Genomic DNA, 18,139 nt, shown 5'->3' with positions numbered 1-18,139 from the left:
GTACCTCACTCAATTTCTTCATCTGTAAAATAAGGCTAATAATATTAACTACCTAATAGGGTTCTTATCATGATTTAATAAGTTAATATATTTAAAGAACACGGAATATAACATATATAAGCCTACTTAGGTTTTTCTGTTATTCCTATATTTAACCCAAACAAAATTATCATTAGAAGTCCTTATCCTACCCAAGTCAGTTTTTCTCCACTTGAAAAGAGCAACTGTTTTTAACCTGGTACCTGAAGTCAGTAAATTTAGCAGTGAAAAGAATAACCTGAGCATATACAGTTTAACTTTTAAAAAATTTGTGGGGCTTCCCTGGTGGCGCAGTGGTTGAGAATCTGCCTGCTAATGCAGGGGACACAGGTTCAAGCCCTAGTCTGGGAGGATCCCACATGCCACAGAGCAACTAGGCCCGTGAGCCACAACTACTGAGCCTGCGCGTCTGGAGCCTGGGCTCTGCAACAAGAGAGGCCACGATAGTGAGAGGCCCGCGCACCGCGATGAAGAGTGGCCCCCGCTTGCCACAACTAGAGAAAGCCCTCGCACAGAAACGAAGACCCAACACAGCAAAAATAAATAAATTAATAAACTCCTACCCCCAACACCTGCTTTAAAAAAATAAAAAATTTGTGTATATGAATCATTTTTTTAAATTGTTTACCTCTAGAAAGTTATTCAATCATAGACTTGATTGAGAAAAAAAATAAACCTAGAGCCTAATGATATATGGGACATACTGAGGCCTACAGCATGCTAGGTACTACACTAAATATTTTTAGATATTATTTAATTCTTAACAACAATCCTAGGAAGTAGATGTTATAATTCCCATTTTATAGGTGAAAACCCTGAACCTCAGAGAAAATAACTTACCCAAAACCATACAACTGGTAGACAACAAAACAGAGGTCAAGTCTCTATGACTATAAAACCTACTTACCTTCCACAAGATGCAATGTTAGTCCTAATCATAAAGCTATCTCTTCAGAGCCAACAGAGTAAATTGTCAGAAAGAATGCTTGCTCTAAAGTATTAGTTCTCTCCAGGGGTTCGATTTTGCCCCCCGGGAACTAACGGACAAGGTTTAGAGACTGCAGAAGAACTACTGCCATCTTAGCAGGTAAATGGCAGGGACGGACTAAACATTCTACAACGCCCGGGACAGCAGCCCCTACAACAAAGAACTGTCGGGCCCAAAATGTCAACAGTGCTGCAGTTGAGAAATGCTGCCCCGAAGAAGTGTTTTTTCAAACATGTTTAACCATGACCTTGAGTATGAAATACAACACGATCCAGACACACACATCACAAACACTTCAAACAAATTTCAGGAAACAGTATTTCCCTCCTGAATCTGTGATATACTCTATCATTTACTTTTCCACTTTTTTTTTTGCTGCACCACACGGCTTGTGGGATCTTAGTTCCCTGACCAGGGATCGATCCCAGGTCCACGGCAGTGAAAGCCCATGTCTTAACCAATGGACGACCAGGGAAGCCCCTCATTTTTTTAATACGATCTCTGACCCACAAAATCGATTCAATGACCCACTAATGGGTCACAGAACACACTTTGAAAAACACTGTTCTGCATAGGATTATAAAAGTTCCTAAGTGACCTATAAGCGTGTATCCTCTGATGCCTAGCAGATTGAACAAGGAACCTACATAGAACAGGATACACATAATCAATAAATAGTAACAATCAGTAACATGGTATCTCCCATATTTTAAAAGAATTTATAACTGACTTTCTGGGACTTACCTGGTGGCACGGTGGTTAGGAATCCACCTGCCAATGCAGGGGACACGGGTTCGAGCTCTGGCCCGGGAAGATCCCACATGCGGTGGAGCAACTGAGCCTGTGTGCCACAACTACTGAGCCTGCGCTCTAAAGCCCTTGCTCCGCAACAAGAGAAGCCACCACTCGCCACAACTAGAGAAAGCCCGCGCACAGCAATGAAGACCCAACGCAGCCAAAACTAAATAAATAAATTTATAAAAAAAAGAAAAAAGGGAGTATCATGTAAAGAATTTTTAAAAACTGATTTTCTGTCTCAGACATTCTACAACTTACAGCCTGGCTTCAAACTGATTTGAAGTTGTGTGTCACTTAAAGACTAGACATTAAGTTCAGAAACAGATATGAAAAACAGCATAACAAAAACTCAAATACTACTACCCCAAATAAGTTTTTACTTTTTCTCTCCTCGGCCAGACAATGCTTTCATTTAATCAAGGGAGATTTACACTCAGTGAAGAAACCTTAATAACTATCTGCTCAAACTAACTTACAGATAGAAAAACCTATGATCCACAGGTGAAATGTTCTGCGTAAAATCATATAGCTAGTAGTAAATAGCAGAACCAGTAAGGTAATGCAAAAAACATGTGCTTCAGAAAAGAAACAAATTCTAAACGTTAAAAATTCGGGCTCCCCTAATTACGAGTTGAGTAAGTTACTTAACCACTAAGTCTGTTTCCTCATCTTTAAATAAGGGATAATACTCGTCTCACAGGGCTCTTGTGAGGATTAAAAGTAAGTAAGCATGTAGTAAGAACTCATTAAATTCCCTTTTCCTTCCTCTCCTTAGCTCTCAATTCAAAATGTATTCTCTCCAATAAATCAATCTTCCCAATGCCAGTCAATAACAGTTTTTACAGGTATGCAGATACAGAAGATCGAGGAAAACTAAATGAATTCTTCATAAAGCTATACTCATTCAATTTTTAAAAAATAATCTATTTGAATTATTCTGAGCTTATTTTCTCCCTATGGCTTTGCTCATTAAATGTCCTATCTTTATAAAATGATAAAGTAGATGGCACTTCAGGTAATATCATTACCTGAAAAACTTGGGCACTCCATAAAGCCTCCACCACTTGAATTTTTTTATAGCTGGCTTATTGTAAAGTCTGGAAAGCTCTGTACTATGCACATCTTTACAATCATCACCTACCTTGTTCTCAGAAATCAGTTCAAAGAGACTATAAGCCCACTCCTGACACTTTAATGTAGAGCTGATCAAATACCTCCCTTTGCTCCCACCATTGGGCATTTGGATTTCCATCCTAGCACAAATGTTAGACTGTAATCTCCTAAAGAACAGGAACTACATTTCGCGAGGCCAATACAAGCTACTACAGGGCCAAGTGACAGTAGAAACTCCATGCTCACTGGCAGAATTAATGTTGTCAAGTTTTGAGGATTAGAGGAAAAACTGAGGAATTGGAATAAACTGGAAAAAAGGATGTGATCCAATGTAAATATTGCCTAAAATCATCCTAATTTGGAAGGTCAGTGAATTAGCAGAAACATTTCATAACAGACTGTCACCAGAAAATTTTTTCAGACACTACTCTGGTTTTATACGAAGAAAATTAAACTGGGAATCATGATCCTGACTTGGGTTTCCATCTGGATCTATCACTAACTGCTTATGTAAAACTCGGTCTAACTAATCTAGGCCTACAAATCCCCAGCTATAAAACAGACATATCTCTGCCTTTACGTACCTAAAAGGACTGCTGTCTGGATAACAACAGTGAAAAATCTTGCCATAAAACCTTTTATAAATGTAAAAGGAAACCCATGAGCAAAGTATTAAATTAGATATAATACAGCAATATTTAAAATGGCCCACAACTTCAGAATAAATTATTCTAAATAAACTAGTCTAAGCACATAAATAATTGTTGTTACTAATAAATAAATGGATGCTTCTAAAATATATTGTACTTCAAAAGTCAATATTCAAAATAAAACTGACTTCTTTATAATTACTGGGCATTCAGAGCCAACATACAGAATAGGATGAAATAACATATTTTGTACCTTTTTTGTTTAAGTACAAAAACTACTTCTCATTTTGTAAAGTTTTACTATATGCTGTTTGGGCTGGATACCCTTGGTCTGTACAGGCAAAACATGGTAAAGGCAAAAGTTGAGGGCTTCCCTGGTGACGCAGTGGTTAAGAATCTGCCTGCCAATGCAGGGGACACGGGTTCAAGCCCCGGTCCAGGAAGATCCCACATGCCGTGGAGCAACTAAGCCCGTGCACAACTACTGAGACTGCGCTCTAGACTCCGTGAGCCACAACTACTGAGCCCGTGTGCCACAACTACTGAAGCCACATGCCTAGAGTCCGTGCTCCACAACGAGAGAAGCCACTGCAATGAGAAGCCCGTGCACCACAACGAAGAGTAGCCCCTGCTCGCGGCAACTAGAGAAAGCCCGCGTGCAGCAATGAAGACCCTACGCTGCCAAAAATAAATAAAATAAAATAATTTTTTTTAAAAAGTTGAGATGCCAAATGAATAAAAACATATACTCCTTTAAGACAATTTAGCCATTATAAAATACTTTTTTCCCCTTTAGCTCCCAAAGTGCATCCTAGGAGAGCAATTAACTATCAGTATCAAGAAGAAATCCGGATGTATAATTCCTATGCAGTTTTTCGTTCCCCTAAATCACCTTGGTCTCTGGATCCACAGTTCAGAAAATTGGAATTTTTAATCTTCCTGATGAATGTATACAACAATCTCATTAACTACATCTAATTAACTCAAAATTAATGATAATTTTAACTTCTGCTATGTCAAATTGAAAATGCTTTCCTAGTTATTTCAAAAGGGGACATTTAACTACCAAAAAGAATCTTATTTGACTCAAATATTGTTTTTAAAAAGGGCACTGTATTTTCAAAATTTGTTCTAACGTTCTCAATCACCAGGTGATGACACACAACATTAGTGACTGACTTCTTCAATTTTTTAAATACGCTGGTTAGTCTAACACGTAGCTAGATAAAGTCGTGATTCTTAACCATTTTTGGAGGGTCACAATCATTTGGAAACCTGAAAGCCACAAACCTCCTAGAAAAATGTACACATGCACCAAAATTTCCATAACAATTTCAGGTAGTCCTGGACTACCTCTCCCCAGTCTAGAGAGAAGACCTCAAATTCTACTACTCCTCATTAACTTTCCCTTTTTGGTTTTGAGAAAGTAAAAAAACCTCCCCATTTTTCTTTCCTGCAATTAAAGGATACTGTCAAAATAACTAAGTTCAAAAGCCAGAGCTGGTAAAAACACTACAGTAAGCTAACTCAAAAATCTAGGGCTTCCCTGGTGGCACAGTGGTTAGGAATCTGCCCGCCAATGCGGGGTACACAGGTTCGAGCCCTGGTCAGGGAGGATCCCACATGTCGCGGAGCAGCTGGGTCCATGCGCCACAACTACTGAGCCTGTGCTCTCGAGCCCGCGAGCCACAACTACTGAGCCCGCGTGCTACAACTACTGAAGCCCGCGCGCCTAGAGCCCACGCTCCGCGACAAGAGAAGCCATCGCAAAGAGAAGCCCAGCCGCCGCAACAAAGAGTGTCCCCCGCTTGCGGCAACCAGAGAAAACCCGAGCGCAGCAAAAAGACCCAATGCAGCCAAAACTAAATAAATTAAACTTTTTTTTTTTAAATTCCAGAGTTACACAGCTTAACTAACGGCTTACCCATTCATTATGTTTCTCCTGCGTAAGTGTTCTCACCCTTGGCTGCACACTGGACTCACCTGGAGAGCTTTAAATTATACTTGATGCCTGGGTCCCAGCCTCAGAGATGCTGACTTTAGTGACTTGAGCATCAGCATTTTTAACAGCTTTAGGGTGATTCTACTGAGCAAACAAGGTTGAGAACCACTGGCCTAGACTACCATGGTATTTAAACCTGTATCTGAATCGGGTATTTTTAATTTTCAAAATGGAGGGAGGGAAAAGATGGTTGTAGGTGCTTTTCAAGTGTGGCCTGGCACTGAACACGGGGCATCCTCCAACCACCTCATGGGCTATAAGAACACGTCTTTTCTCGCAACAGTGGTTCTGCTTAGTGCTATGTAATTTCTGAAAGTTCATCAAAGTTGATTTCCAAGCTTAAGCAATAGGTCTTTAAATGCTTTTTGTTTGGTTCATTTCTACATGAAGCAGGATTGCCTCAGGTTCTCGGAATATCCGTATGTGGACTCTCCCCAACATAAATTTTTGACAAAAATGTGGACTCAAAAAAGCATTAGCAAAAAGCCCTGAACTATCTTCACAAAAGTGCTTTTTCAGCTTATGCTGCACCAATTAAGAGTGCAAAAAGGTTCTCGCAGTTAAATCAACTTGTTCAGAGGCCCTTTTATTCGAGCCCACGTAAAGAATTCCAACAGAGAATAGCTGTCTTATAACAAAATCGACATCTAGTAAATGCTCCGGACAATAAAAGTTGCAAGGAAAAAAATGACCACAAAAGAAGAGTGACGGTTCTCTGGTTCGTAAGCCACGAAACCTGAGTTTTCTCCCAAATCAAACCAGAGAAAAGCTAGGGCGTAAAATGAGCAGGGAGGGGTTGGGAGAAGGTGCTCGTTGAGCCAGAAAGCGGGCCAGAGGTTCAGAAGAATGGATGGGTGTTCGTAAGGAGAATCGGGGAGGCCCAACACAGGCCGGGGGTAGGGCGGGGGGCAGTATTCACGGGGGAGGTGGCGGACAACTGCAGAAACAGCCTGCGCCAGGGGGAGAGAAAGCCACCACAGGTGGCCGGCCCGGGGTCCCCAGAGGTCGGTAGGGGCGCAGGGGCCCCTCTCCCTCAGGGGGCTGGGGGCAGGGGCGGGAGGCCCGGAGCGGCCGCGGGGAGCCCGCCCCGAGGGCGGCGGGCGGCCAGGCCCTCGGCCGGGAAGGGGCCGCGCCGCGCGAGCTCCGAGGGCACGTCCGAGGCCGCCAGCCGGGCGGGGCGTGGGCTCCCCGCGGAAGGTACGGGGCAGCGGGCACGGCTCTGACAGCTGCGCAGGCTGCAATTCGCCCGGCGCGGCCCCCGGGGGCTGAGGGCGCCGCGCAGGCCCGGCCGCCCAGGGACCCGGCCCGCTCCTCCCCTCCGCCCGCGCCGCCCAGAGCCAGAGGCCCCGCACACCGTTACCTTGTCGCAGTAGAGCCCCACCAGCTGCTTCATCCGCCAGTGTGGGGCGGTGAAGACGTCCACTTCTTCGGGGAAGGGCGCCATCGCCACCGCCTCAGCCTCCGCCTCAGCAGGCGCGGCCGCCGCCTCTCCATAGACACCCTCGCCGCGGGGCAGAGGCGGCGCCCCCCCCTGCGCATGCGCCCGCCCCGTCGGAGCGCGCGCCCGGGCTGCCGGGCCAGCCGGGACGCGGGGGCGCGCGGGTCGCCGCCATGCGGTCCCTGCGGCACCACGTGACCGGGCGCGCGGCGGAGGCTCGCGCTTTTACCTCCCCGCTCAACTCTCGTTCCTCGTCCTTTTTCTGCGCCAGAAAAAGAAACCAAGTCGTTTCCCTGTTTGTCTGTTATGTTTCGCAACAGAAAACACGTGATCTGAGAGGAGAGGGTGTCGTTTTAGGGTGCTGTCAGCGCCTTTTGCCGCTATGCCCACCAGGTCTTGAGGCCGAGGCAACCGAGTACAATGGCCGCTGTCGGCCCGACCGCCCGGTCCGCCTGAGCGACTGCGCTGTGCGCGCCCCGGCCCTCCTGAGCCGCCCTTCGTCTCCCTGCCCATGACGATGCCGGCCCGAGCGCCGACCTCCCTGCCCGCTGGTCACAGGCCCCATAGGTTGGGGGAACCAGGACTGGGGGCTCCCAAAACTTGCGCCCCATGAGGAAAACGGGGACGTGGGACAGGACCGGACAATGGCGGCCCGTGGGCTCGGGGCGGGCTCGGAGCCTGGGTCTGGAGGCTGGGCGGGGACCACGCATCTCCTCCGGGGCGGGCGAAAGGGAAGGGCCGCGTGGAATTCTGGAGAGTCCAAGGAGGGAAAATGGCTCCTGGGGATCAAGGAGGTAGGAATGTACCTCAAGCACAGGGACGCCGGGTCAGGGATGTCAGAAGGGCCTTGGGTGCTGAGGAGGAGGGTAAATAATCAGAGAAAGTTAGTGCGGAAAAGAAGTTCGAGACACATCCCTCCATTTTAACCCGAGGCTCAGAGAGAAAGAGACAAACCAGGTCACTGCCAAGAAAAAGTCAGTCTGGCTCTTCCCGACAGGTCACCTCATCCCGGCCCCAGCCCTCCAGGAGACCTAGGAAGACCCTATTACGGGCTTTGCTCATCCAGATCAACCCTGGACTAGCTGGCTGGAGGATTAATAGACACAGAGAAATGGGAGAAAACAGGGAAGGCTAAGAACCTGGGAAGCGTTATGTTATTTGCTTAATGACAATAAACTCTAGGAGAGCAAGAACCGCATGTTCTGTTCACCCCTTGTATCTGTATTATCTATCACAGTTCCATGACAATATAAGGACTTGATAAGTATTCAATAAATGATGGAGTAGAAGGTTGTAAGAAAGAACTTTGCAGAAGAATTCATATGTTTATCTCTAATCTTACTATGTGACATTTATTGAGAGGCAATATAAGCAGTGTTTAAAAGCACAGATTGGAGATGAAGTTGGATTCCTCGTTTGCCATATACTACATGTACGACCTTGAGCAAGCTACCGTGACTTCTCTGTGCCTCAGTTTCCTCGTATATAAAATGGGGTTAATACAGCCATGAACTCAGTGCTTATGCCTAACTCAAATTCAAATGTTGAAACCCCACCCCTCATGTGGTGTTATTAGGAGGTGGGCCTTTGGGAGATAATAGGATTAGATGACATCATGAAGGTAAAACCCTAATAATGAGTCCCCTAAAGAGCTTGCTTCCCTTCTCTGCTCTTCCCCATGTGAGAACACAGGGAGAAATCAGCAGTCTGGCCCTCACCATGCTGACACCCTGATCTTGGACTTCCAACCTCTAGGACCAGGACAAGCAAATTTCAGCTGTTTATAAGCCACCCAATCTATGGTATTTTTTTATAACAGTCTGAGCCAAGACAAATACCTACCTCATAGGATTGTTATGAGAATTAAGAGAGTTCATACATTTGAATTGTTTATAATAGTACCTAGCACATAGTACTGTCTGTAAGCTATCATTATTAAATAAAACAAATCTGTGAGGTAGTACTGTAGGAAACTAAGTATTGAAGGCATTCTGGTAATTACCTAGCATCCCACAAATTAGTGAGTAATCTGGACATATAAATCTAGGTCCAATAACACCGTCCCAGGCACCCTGTTAGTTGTGTGGGATACAGAGATGACGGTTTATACAGAGTCTGTCCTAGAAACAGGAATAACACCTAAGTAATAGAATATAGATAAGGTCCTTGATATCTCTCTCATTTTCTCCCATCCTCTCCCCTTCTCCTTTCTTTTAAAACTCTACTCTTTCACTATGGCTTTGCCACTATATTTTTAAATACCCCCAAAAGACATTTTCTTATTTTCCATCTATTTCTTTACTTCATTCTGATCTGTCACTCTAGCTATCTTGGAATGTAGACCCAGACCTCAGGTCAACCAGTTATATAGAGCAATGAGCTCCATGAGAATATGTACATAGTTTTATCTTTAGCACTTAGAACAATGCGTATCTTACATACACTTAGTACTCAATAGTTGTTGAATAAAGAAAGAAGGAATGAGGGAAGTTCATGGCATTCTATAATTTCCTCATTTTAACTAGCTTTTAATACACCATGTTTTATTTCCCAATACCTGTTTGTGTCTGTTGTTCACCAGTGTACCCCTAGAACCATGCACATTAAATATGTGTTTAACAACAAAAAAGTCCATCCACCCACAGTTTCACTGTAACCTAGAATTTGAAGCTGTATAGTTAGCTAAACTACAGCCACGTTGGACTGGCCATTTCAGGGAATTTAAGATGACAAAATGAAAGAAATAAAGTAATATAAAAAAATAAGTCCTGTGATTCATTCTTCCCTTCAGAAGAAGTTATTAACATTTGCTCCATATGCTGAGTAAGATAATAATTAATCACCTGATATATCCAGAATAAATGATTGATTTACATTAAACTTTAGCCCCAGAAAGAAGACATTGATCAGTGTAATATCGTTTTTATAGGTTCCTACATCAGATCAGGAACTGTTATTAAGGCTAAGGTTGTCAGTTTAATCATGGCTTTATGATTTCTTCTGGTAAATGAAAGCAAAGGAATTCTAACAGACCATCTAGCTGTGGGTAACAAGGAGACTAGATAAGGCATATGAACAGAGCAGTGAAAATCCAAAGTGTATAGTGCCTGGTGGATTGGTAATTCGTTCTTTCCTTCTCTAATTCTCTCTGAAAACAGCATGCTACAGGGGAAGAAAATGCCAAATCATTCCCTGGTGACCTAAATGTATGATGACATGAGGTCTCTTCACTGGTATTTTCCAACCCTGGTTTTTAGGGCCCTGGAGAGGGTTACTGGTCAGGGAGAGTCAGTTCTAAGGCATTTATATTTAACTCCATTTAGCTGAGTGTGTGACACAGCACTTTACCCTGCAGCGGTTACTTGTGAAAGCAAGCAATGAAAAGCTGTTGCTATCCCCAACAGCTGGAATCCCAGTCCTAACTCAGTACCAGAGTTGATGCTTACTATCAGTCAAAATAGCCAATCAGGGCTTCCCTGGTGGCGCTGTGGTTGAGAGTCCGCCTGCCAATGCAGGGGACACAGGTTCGTGCCCCAGTCTGGGAGGATCCACATGCCGCGGAGCGGCTGGGCCCGTGAGCCATGGCCGCTGAGCCTGCGCGTCCAGAGCCTGTGCTCCACAACAGGAGAGGCCACAGCAGTGAGAGGCCCGCGTACCGCCAAAAAAAAAAAAAAAAAAGCCAATCAACAATTGCTGCAGCATGCTAGGTTGATTTAGGAGTAAAGCTCTTAGCAGGGATGATGGCATTATTAAAAGAAAAGATAGCCGCTGAGTTGGAATGTGAGGCCAGATGCTACCGTTTGTTTTGGTTTTTTTTTTCATTTTCCTTTCAGATACTTTATACGCACATGGACCTCAGAAAATGAAATATACATAAGCCTTCAATTTGCCCCAAACTTTTACTTTCTTTATTTAAACTTAAATAGTGAATGCTATTTCCCCATTGGTTTTCACTATATACAGATGAGTGCCTGTGTGTATTTGTTTGCTGGGGCTGTCATAACAAAATACCACAGACTTAAACAACAGAAATTTCTCTTCTTGCAGTTCTGGAAGCCCAACACTGAGGTGTTAGCAGGTTTGATTTCTTCCAAGTCCTCTCTCCTTGGCTTGCAAATGGCCACCTTCTCACAGTGTCCTCACATGGCCTTTGCTCTGTGCTTGTGTATGTCTGGTGTCTATGTCCTAATCTCCTTCTCAAATAAGGACACCAGGAAGATTGCATTAGGGTCCACCCTAACCACTTCATTTTAACTTAATCACATCTTTAAAGGCCCTATCTCCAAATACAGTCACGTTCTGACATACTGAGGATTAGGGCTTCAACATATGAATTTGGGAGGAACACAATTCAGCCCACAACACTATGGAAAGAAAAGCTTGTCACAAAAGATATAATAAAATCTTTTGCACAATGACAAAAATAATTGGAAACAACTAGCTGTCTATCAACTGGATATTAGATAAATAAATTATAGTACATTCATTCAATGGACAAACAGGCATCTGTTAAAAAGTATAAGGTAGATCTATGTTTCCTGATATGGAATGAAACCAAGATGTTCTAAGTTAAGAAGAAAAACAATGTAGAGAACACTTTGTTAAATATGTTCTCTTTTGTGTTTAAAAAAAAAAAGTATAGTATGTGTTTCTAGGATAAGACAGCAGAAATTTGTGAGCAGGGCTTCTAGGATGGGAAACAGTTAAATGCCTTCCAAATACCCTTTGATACAGTTTTAATATTTTACTGTGTTCACCTATTGTTCTTACAGTTATAAAAATTTGTTAATAATAATGCATTTTAAAAGACTTTTAAATCTTTAAAAATACTAAAATGTTCGATTATATATAAGCAGTAGCAACCGGGCTAATTGCAGGTAGAGCCATTTTATGTTTATCCCAAAATTGTATCTAATCTGCTCTGCCTCTGGTTACTCTGCTTATGATGCCCTTGGGTCCACATCAATTTTCCTGGTAGGACTGGAAGCATCTTTGAGGGTAGGGATACTGTTTTTAATGACCTTGGGGAAACAGGTATGATATAAGGTTAACTGAAAAAAGCAGAATCAAAATTGCACATAATCCATAACAGGCTTACAAAAATGCATAAAAAGGATGGCATAAATGACACAAAGCCTTAATGTCTCCTCTGATTGACAAAAGTTATAGATGAGTCCCTCCCTCCCTTATATTTTTCTATTCTTTCCAATGTTTTAAATGAGCATGTTTACTTTTAATGTCAGAATACAGAAATGAATATAATACAAACAACCTTATGGCAACTGTATTTTATAAATGCATTTGAAAGGGGATAAAAGGAAATATATCAAAATGTTGACAGTGGCTGTCTTTTGGTAGTGGGGCTGTGGCTGATTTGGGGGAGCGGGGAGCTACTTTTTTCTCAAAATTGTAACAAAACTTTCTTCCAAATTTTGTATTTGAAAAAAATTAAGTTTTTTTAAAGATTTCAGTTTAATTAATATCAATCACCATTAGATCCATCATTTCAGAGCTATACCCAGTCTCTTGGAAGCCCCAGCCTACTGCAGAGACATATAGAGTCCTGGGATGCTTCCTATACCTGTGCCTGGAGACTTGCACCTTCATGTCCTGCCACGCAGTCCCTTCCTTCTGACATGGGCCTTTCCCAGCTTGTCAGTAGGAAGCCATTCCAGTGAGTTCTAGCTGACTTCTCTTCTTTAGACCACCAAGCCCCTGCTGCACTTCCTATAGGATATACACACAGGACCGTCTTCACTTTGGCTAGGCCACCCTAGCTGCCAGATCTTTTTAAAGTCCACATAGTTGCTAGAAAGTTGGGGTGGGGGGATCTACCACATTGGGCATTTTCCTGTTCCGTGGCCCTTTGTGCTCACGGTGAGTCTGTGTCCATTCCCAGAACTTTAAGTTTGCATTTTTGGAGCACGTTCTTGACTAAAAGAATAAGGCATCAGGGACTTCCCTGGTGGTCCAGTGGTAAAGAATCCGCTTTACAATGCAGGGGACGCAGCCTCGATCCCTGATCAGGGAACTAAGATCCCACATGCCACGGGGCAACTGGGCCCGCGTGCCACAACTACAGAAGAGAAAACCCGCACTCCACAATTAGAGAGAAGCCTGCACGCCACAACAAAAGATCCTGCATGCCTCAACGAAGATCCTGCATGCCACAACTGAGGCCCAACGCAGCCAAAAATAAATTAAATAAATAAGAATAAGTCATCAGATTGGAATACGGGTGCTACTTACTGTGCCCTTTTTTTCAAGGTGTGGAGCTCTCTCCCCTAGAGGTGATTCACTGATGCCTCATACATGAAAAAAAGAAATGCTTGGACATATACAAAGGCATAGGATAACAGAAGAGCTGAGAAGAGGAAGAGGCATAAAAGCAAAAGGGACAGATAGGACAGAAATTAAAAGATGAGGAAAAGCAGAGTGGGGGAAGGATTAAAGGAAAGAGAAAAGATACAGGTGGAGGTAAACAGAAGAAAACAATAATTAAGATGTATTGAGGTCTTAACATGTATTATAAGTGCTTTACATGAATTGTCACGTGTAATCCTCACAACTACCATATGTGGGAGGTTCTACTGTTTTTCCCCACTTGACAGGAAAAAGAAAATAATGTTTAGAGTTATTGACTTGTCCAAGGTCATAGAGCTAGTGAGTGGAAAATCAGGAATATAAATCTATGTCTTCCTCGTCCTACAACCTGTACTTAACCTTACACTGAAAGACAGCTCTCTGTCATCAGTTTATGTCAACAAACTAAATGCCTAATATGTGCTATTGACCCCTGAACAGGAGCGAAAGGTGACAAAGAAGAATGTAGGCCACTCCACAAACTATATGTGTCCAAATATAGAGTACTTCAGTTCCTTAGATTATCTTTGGAAAAGAAACAGCTTACGTAACGCGAAGACCATAGTTTACTCCAGTAGAAAGGTGGAGATAAGATGTACACAGTGGTCCATGATGTTTCTTTGCAAAAGTTCCAGACAGGTAAGAGCCTTCCATTTCCTAGACATACCTGTGTATCGCTTACCTGTTCTTAATAAATATTGCCAAGTCAACACCAACTCCAATCAAAGGCTCTATTATGAGCTAACTTGCTGAATAGTGCAGTGAATACGGCCCAAGGGAAAGGTGTCGACTACTATCACAGACAACTTGACTTAGCTGTTTGCAACATGTAGTGAGGGAAAGTATCACAAGTTTCGGAATGGAAAGGAACAATAAGTTTCCTGTAAATTGTCAGGCTTACATTCATTGTAATGATGAAATCAGGCCGGTGATTGCTTAATCTCTGCCTACAGAGAAGGGAAAAAAGTATTTAGGGAAGTATCAGTTCTGTTTCCTTCCTTCCTCATAAAGCCAGGACACAGTACAAAAAATATCCCGAGGTACATAAGGCAACTCCCAGGAATTTTTAAAATGCTAAGAGCTATGTAGGCGGAAAGAAACAAGAGTGTCATATATACCTCTGATTTCCATTAATTGACTAATAGCTGGGTTTGGGGGGAACAACTTGTTTAATACATAAAACATTGGCCTGAGTTCTAATTCCATCTCTGCCACTAACTACCTTTCCATGGGACCTTAGGCAAATCAGTGGTCCACTCTCGGGCGTCAGTTTTCTCATCTGTACAGACACTTTTGAGAGTGATAAGGGGCGATAAATAATTAATACATATTGATTAATCTATGACACATGTAAAAAGGACTCTGCCAGGCAAAGTGCTTCTCTATTATGGGAAATCAGTCACCAACAACCCAGATCGAGTTAATTGACCTTTAACCAATCATTATTTTCTTTATAACTAGTTTGTGATTCATTCCAGTCACTTTTCCTAAAATGTCTCTACCAGGATGATTCTTTGGATGACTACAGATTTTTTCCCTTATGTGCAAGATTATAATAAAACATTGGCATATGCTTGTGATAGAACTGTTTGAAAAGTATTCTTTAACAATAGAGAGACAGTAAGGCAAAGTGGGTAGGAGTGTGGACCCAGTTTCCTCACCTGTAAAATAGGACAGAGTCTCTACCTCACAGGATATCCTGAGAATTACATGTTATATAGAACTTAGCAAAAAGCCTGGCACAGGAAACACTAAATATTAGCTGTTACTTTCACGTATAAAATGAAGAGATTGGACAAGACGCTTTCTTTGGTGTCCTCCAGTTCTCAGTCTCTGGGACTCCAGAAATAGCACCTTGAAAGACTTTTTTTTTTTTAGGTTAATTCTACAAATTAATTTAACTGGAGAAAGGAGGGACTCAGATTTGGCTGTTAAGTGACAGAATATACAAAATGACAGTGGCTGAAACAAGATACAGGTTTTCTCTTTGTCTCATGGTATTAGTTATCTATTGCTGTATAACAGAGTACCCCAAAACTTAGTGGTTTAAAACATTTGTTTCACAGTTTCTGAGGATCAAGCATCCCAGAGTGGCTTAGCAGGTCATTCTAGCTCAGGTTCTTTCATGAGGATACAGTGAAGCTGACAGTCTAGCCACATAAAATAAAATAGTAAGTCATATTGACCGAGTCTGCAGGGAAATAATAAGTAAGATATGGTTGTGAAATACTTACCAAATGTAAATGTCCAATTTGAGTCAGCTTTAGGATGGGTCAAAATAAAAGGAATGCTATTACTCATGAAGAATCACAAACTTATACATGTTTAATCTTGCCTGTCTCTAACTGAACATTCCTGAAAAATGATATCCCTTTTTTTTTTTTTTTTTTTTTTGTGGTACGCAGGCCTCTCACTGTTGTGGCCTCTCCCGTTGTGGAGCACAGGCTCCAGACACACAGGCTCAGTGGCCATGGTTCACGGGCCCAGCCGCTCCGTGGCATGTGGGATCTTCCCGGACTGGGGCACGAACCCGTGTCCCCTGCATCAGCAGGCGGACCCATGGTTCACGGGCCCAGCCGCTCCGTGGCATGTGGGATCTTCCCGGACTGGGGCACGAACCCGTGTCCCCTGCATCGGCAGGCGGACTCTCAACCACTGCGCCACCAGGGAAGCCCTCCCTTTTTTTTTTTACACACAACTTAATACTTCTATGATCTTCCTCTCCAAACGCAGGGGTAAATTACGCATTGATGATAGTCATCAGTCATTGAAAGACTAACTGTATACCAGGCACCGCATTATCTGACAACATTGTGAATTAGGTTCTGCCAACCCAGTTTTACCGACGAGGGAATCAAAGCTCAGAGGTACAAGTTGAATTTGAAGCCAGATCTCTCATTTTCACTGTACTGCGATACTCTTTCCCTCTTGTACAGCATCACACTTCACTTTCTGTTAAACACAAGTCTTACCATATAGCCTGCCTAGAGCTTCATCAGTGAAAAGGGGTGCAGACAGTGGGAAATAATATGTCGCAGAACAGGAGACAGAATACGTACTGCTTCAAGGTTCTTAGCTAAGTGCTTGCTCTCAGCTAAATTAATGAGAGAAGCTCTGAAATAATTAAGAGTTAATAAACTGTATGGTGCTGACAATGCAAGTACAATAAGACTTCAACCAGAGAGCTCAGATGCCAAGGGTACGTGAACTAGCCCCATCCCTTACAGTGTTCTTCAGAATATAGTCCTCTGGGAACCTGATTAAGAACACATCCCATCCTTTTAAAGATCTGATTTCTGAGACTCACTCTTGGAAATTTGATTCAATACATGTGGGGCAAAGTCTCAGACCCTATACAGGATTCCTATGTAACTAAAGTTTGAAAAATACTATCCCAGTTTTTGACTACACATCCATAATTAAAACTGATTCTCAAACTTCATAAGGTGGTTGTAGAATTCATGGAACTCATGGTATCATTTGGAAAACACAATGACATGATACACTAAATGTAATATAGTTAAATTTGCATGATAGATTACTACATGAATGATACAGAAATGAAACAGACTTCAGGAATAAACAGAGAGGAGCTCAAATCTCTCCATAATTATGCAACTACGGGCAAGTTCCTGAACATTTCTGAGCCTTAGTCTCCACTGCAGTAAAATATCGATTATAATACCTTGACAGGTTATTGTGGAGATTGAAGATTATACATATAATGCTTGGCATATAGTAGCCATTCACTTAATGACAGGTATTTTTATTATTAAACATTTAACACTACATAAAATAGGATACTGTATCTTAATAAACTGTAGTGTTAAGAGATACTAGAAGCCAGAGGTTCAAAATGGTTTGAGCCATTATAGTGGTTCAGCATACCAGCGTGGGAATCAGATTGTCTGGGTCCAATCCCAGCTGATCTACTTTCTCACTTACTACTAACAGAGTAAATCACAACTTCCTTTGCCTTCTGGGAATGAGGTTTATTTTTTTTTATATATAAATTTATTTCTTTATTTTTGGCTGTGTTGGGTCTTTGTTGCTGCACGCGGGCTTTCTCTAGTTGCAGAGAGCGGGGGCTACTCTTTGTTGCAGTATGCGGGCTTCTCATTGCGGTGGCTTCTCTTGTTGCAGAGCATGGGCTCTGGGCGCACGGGCTTCAGTAGTTGTGGCACGCGGGCTCAGTAGTTGTGGCTCACAGGCTCTAGAGCGCAGGCTCAGTAGTTGTGGCACACAGGCTTAGTTGCTCTGCGGCATGTGGGATCTTCCCGGACCAGGACTTGAACCCATGTCGCCTGCACTGGCAGGGGGATTCTTAACCACTGCGCCACCAGGGAAGCCCCGAGGTTTTGTTAATATTGTTAAGCCACAGGCCTGTTTACTCTTTTGCTAAATAAACTGTAAAATGGAAATAATACAAATTATCTGACAGCATTGTGTGATAATTAAATGGGATTATACAGGTAAAGAGTTTATAACAGTGCCTGGCACATAACCAAAGTTCTTTAAAAAAGAAAAATCCATTCATTTCTATTGTTATTCAACAGACACTGTGCGTCAGAAATTCCAGACTCAGTATATCCAAAAGTGAACTCACCATTTTCTCTGTCCTCTGAGCCTGCCAAGTCTTTGTATTCTCATCATCCTGACTTTTATCAGGGTTCATCTAGTCACCCAGCTAGAATAACAATAGCAAACAAACTTGAGTACAAAGCCCTCTGCTAAGGACTTATGGTGTT

General features: G+C 42.7%; 1 protein-coding gene across 3 annotated transcripts in view; it reads right to left on the bottom strand.

Moving 5' to 3' along the window:
- The window catches only part of FBXL5 (F-box and leucine rich repeat protein 5), a 54,639-nt gene extending 47,507 nt beyond the window's left edge, over nt 1–7,132 (bottom strand). For 2 of the 3 annotated variants that reach the window (XM_024119361.2, XM_028492126.2), the window contains exon 1: nt 6,951–7,131. In XM_024119361.2, coding sequence (XP_023975129.1) covers nt 6,951–7,034 — 84 coding nt within the window. In that variant the 5' untranslated portion in view covers nt 7,035–7,131. Of the gene's footprint in view, nt 1–6,950 lie in introns of all 3 variants that reach the window. The other variant, XM_024119363.3, reaches the window with a different exon arrangement.
- Between the last annotated feature and the right edge of the window lie 11,007 nt (nt 7,133–18,139).

Source organism: Physeter macrocephalus, chromosome 7, assembly GCF_002837175.3.
Source record: "Physeter macrocephalus isolate SW-GA chromosome 7, ASM283717v5, whole genome shotgun sequence".
In the NCBI taxonomy this organism is placed as follows: domain Eukaryota; kingdom Metazoa; phylum Chordata; class Mammalia; order Artiodactyla; family Physeteridae; genus Physeter; species Physeter macrocephalus.
Note: the sequence above shows the minus strand (reverse complement) of the source record. Positions and strands in the feature narration are given on the sequence as shown.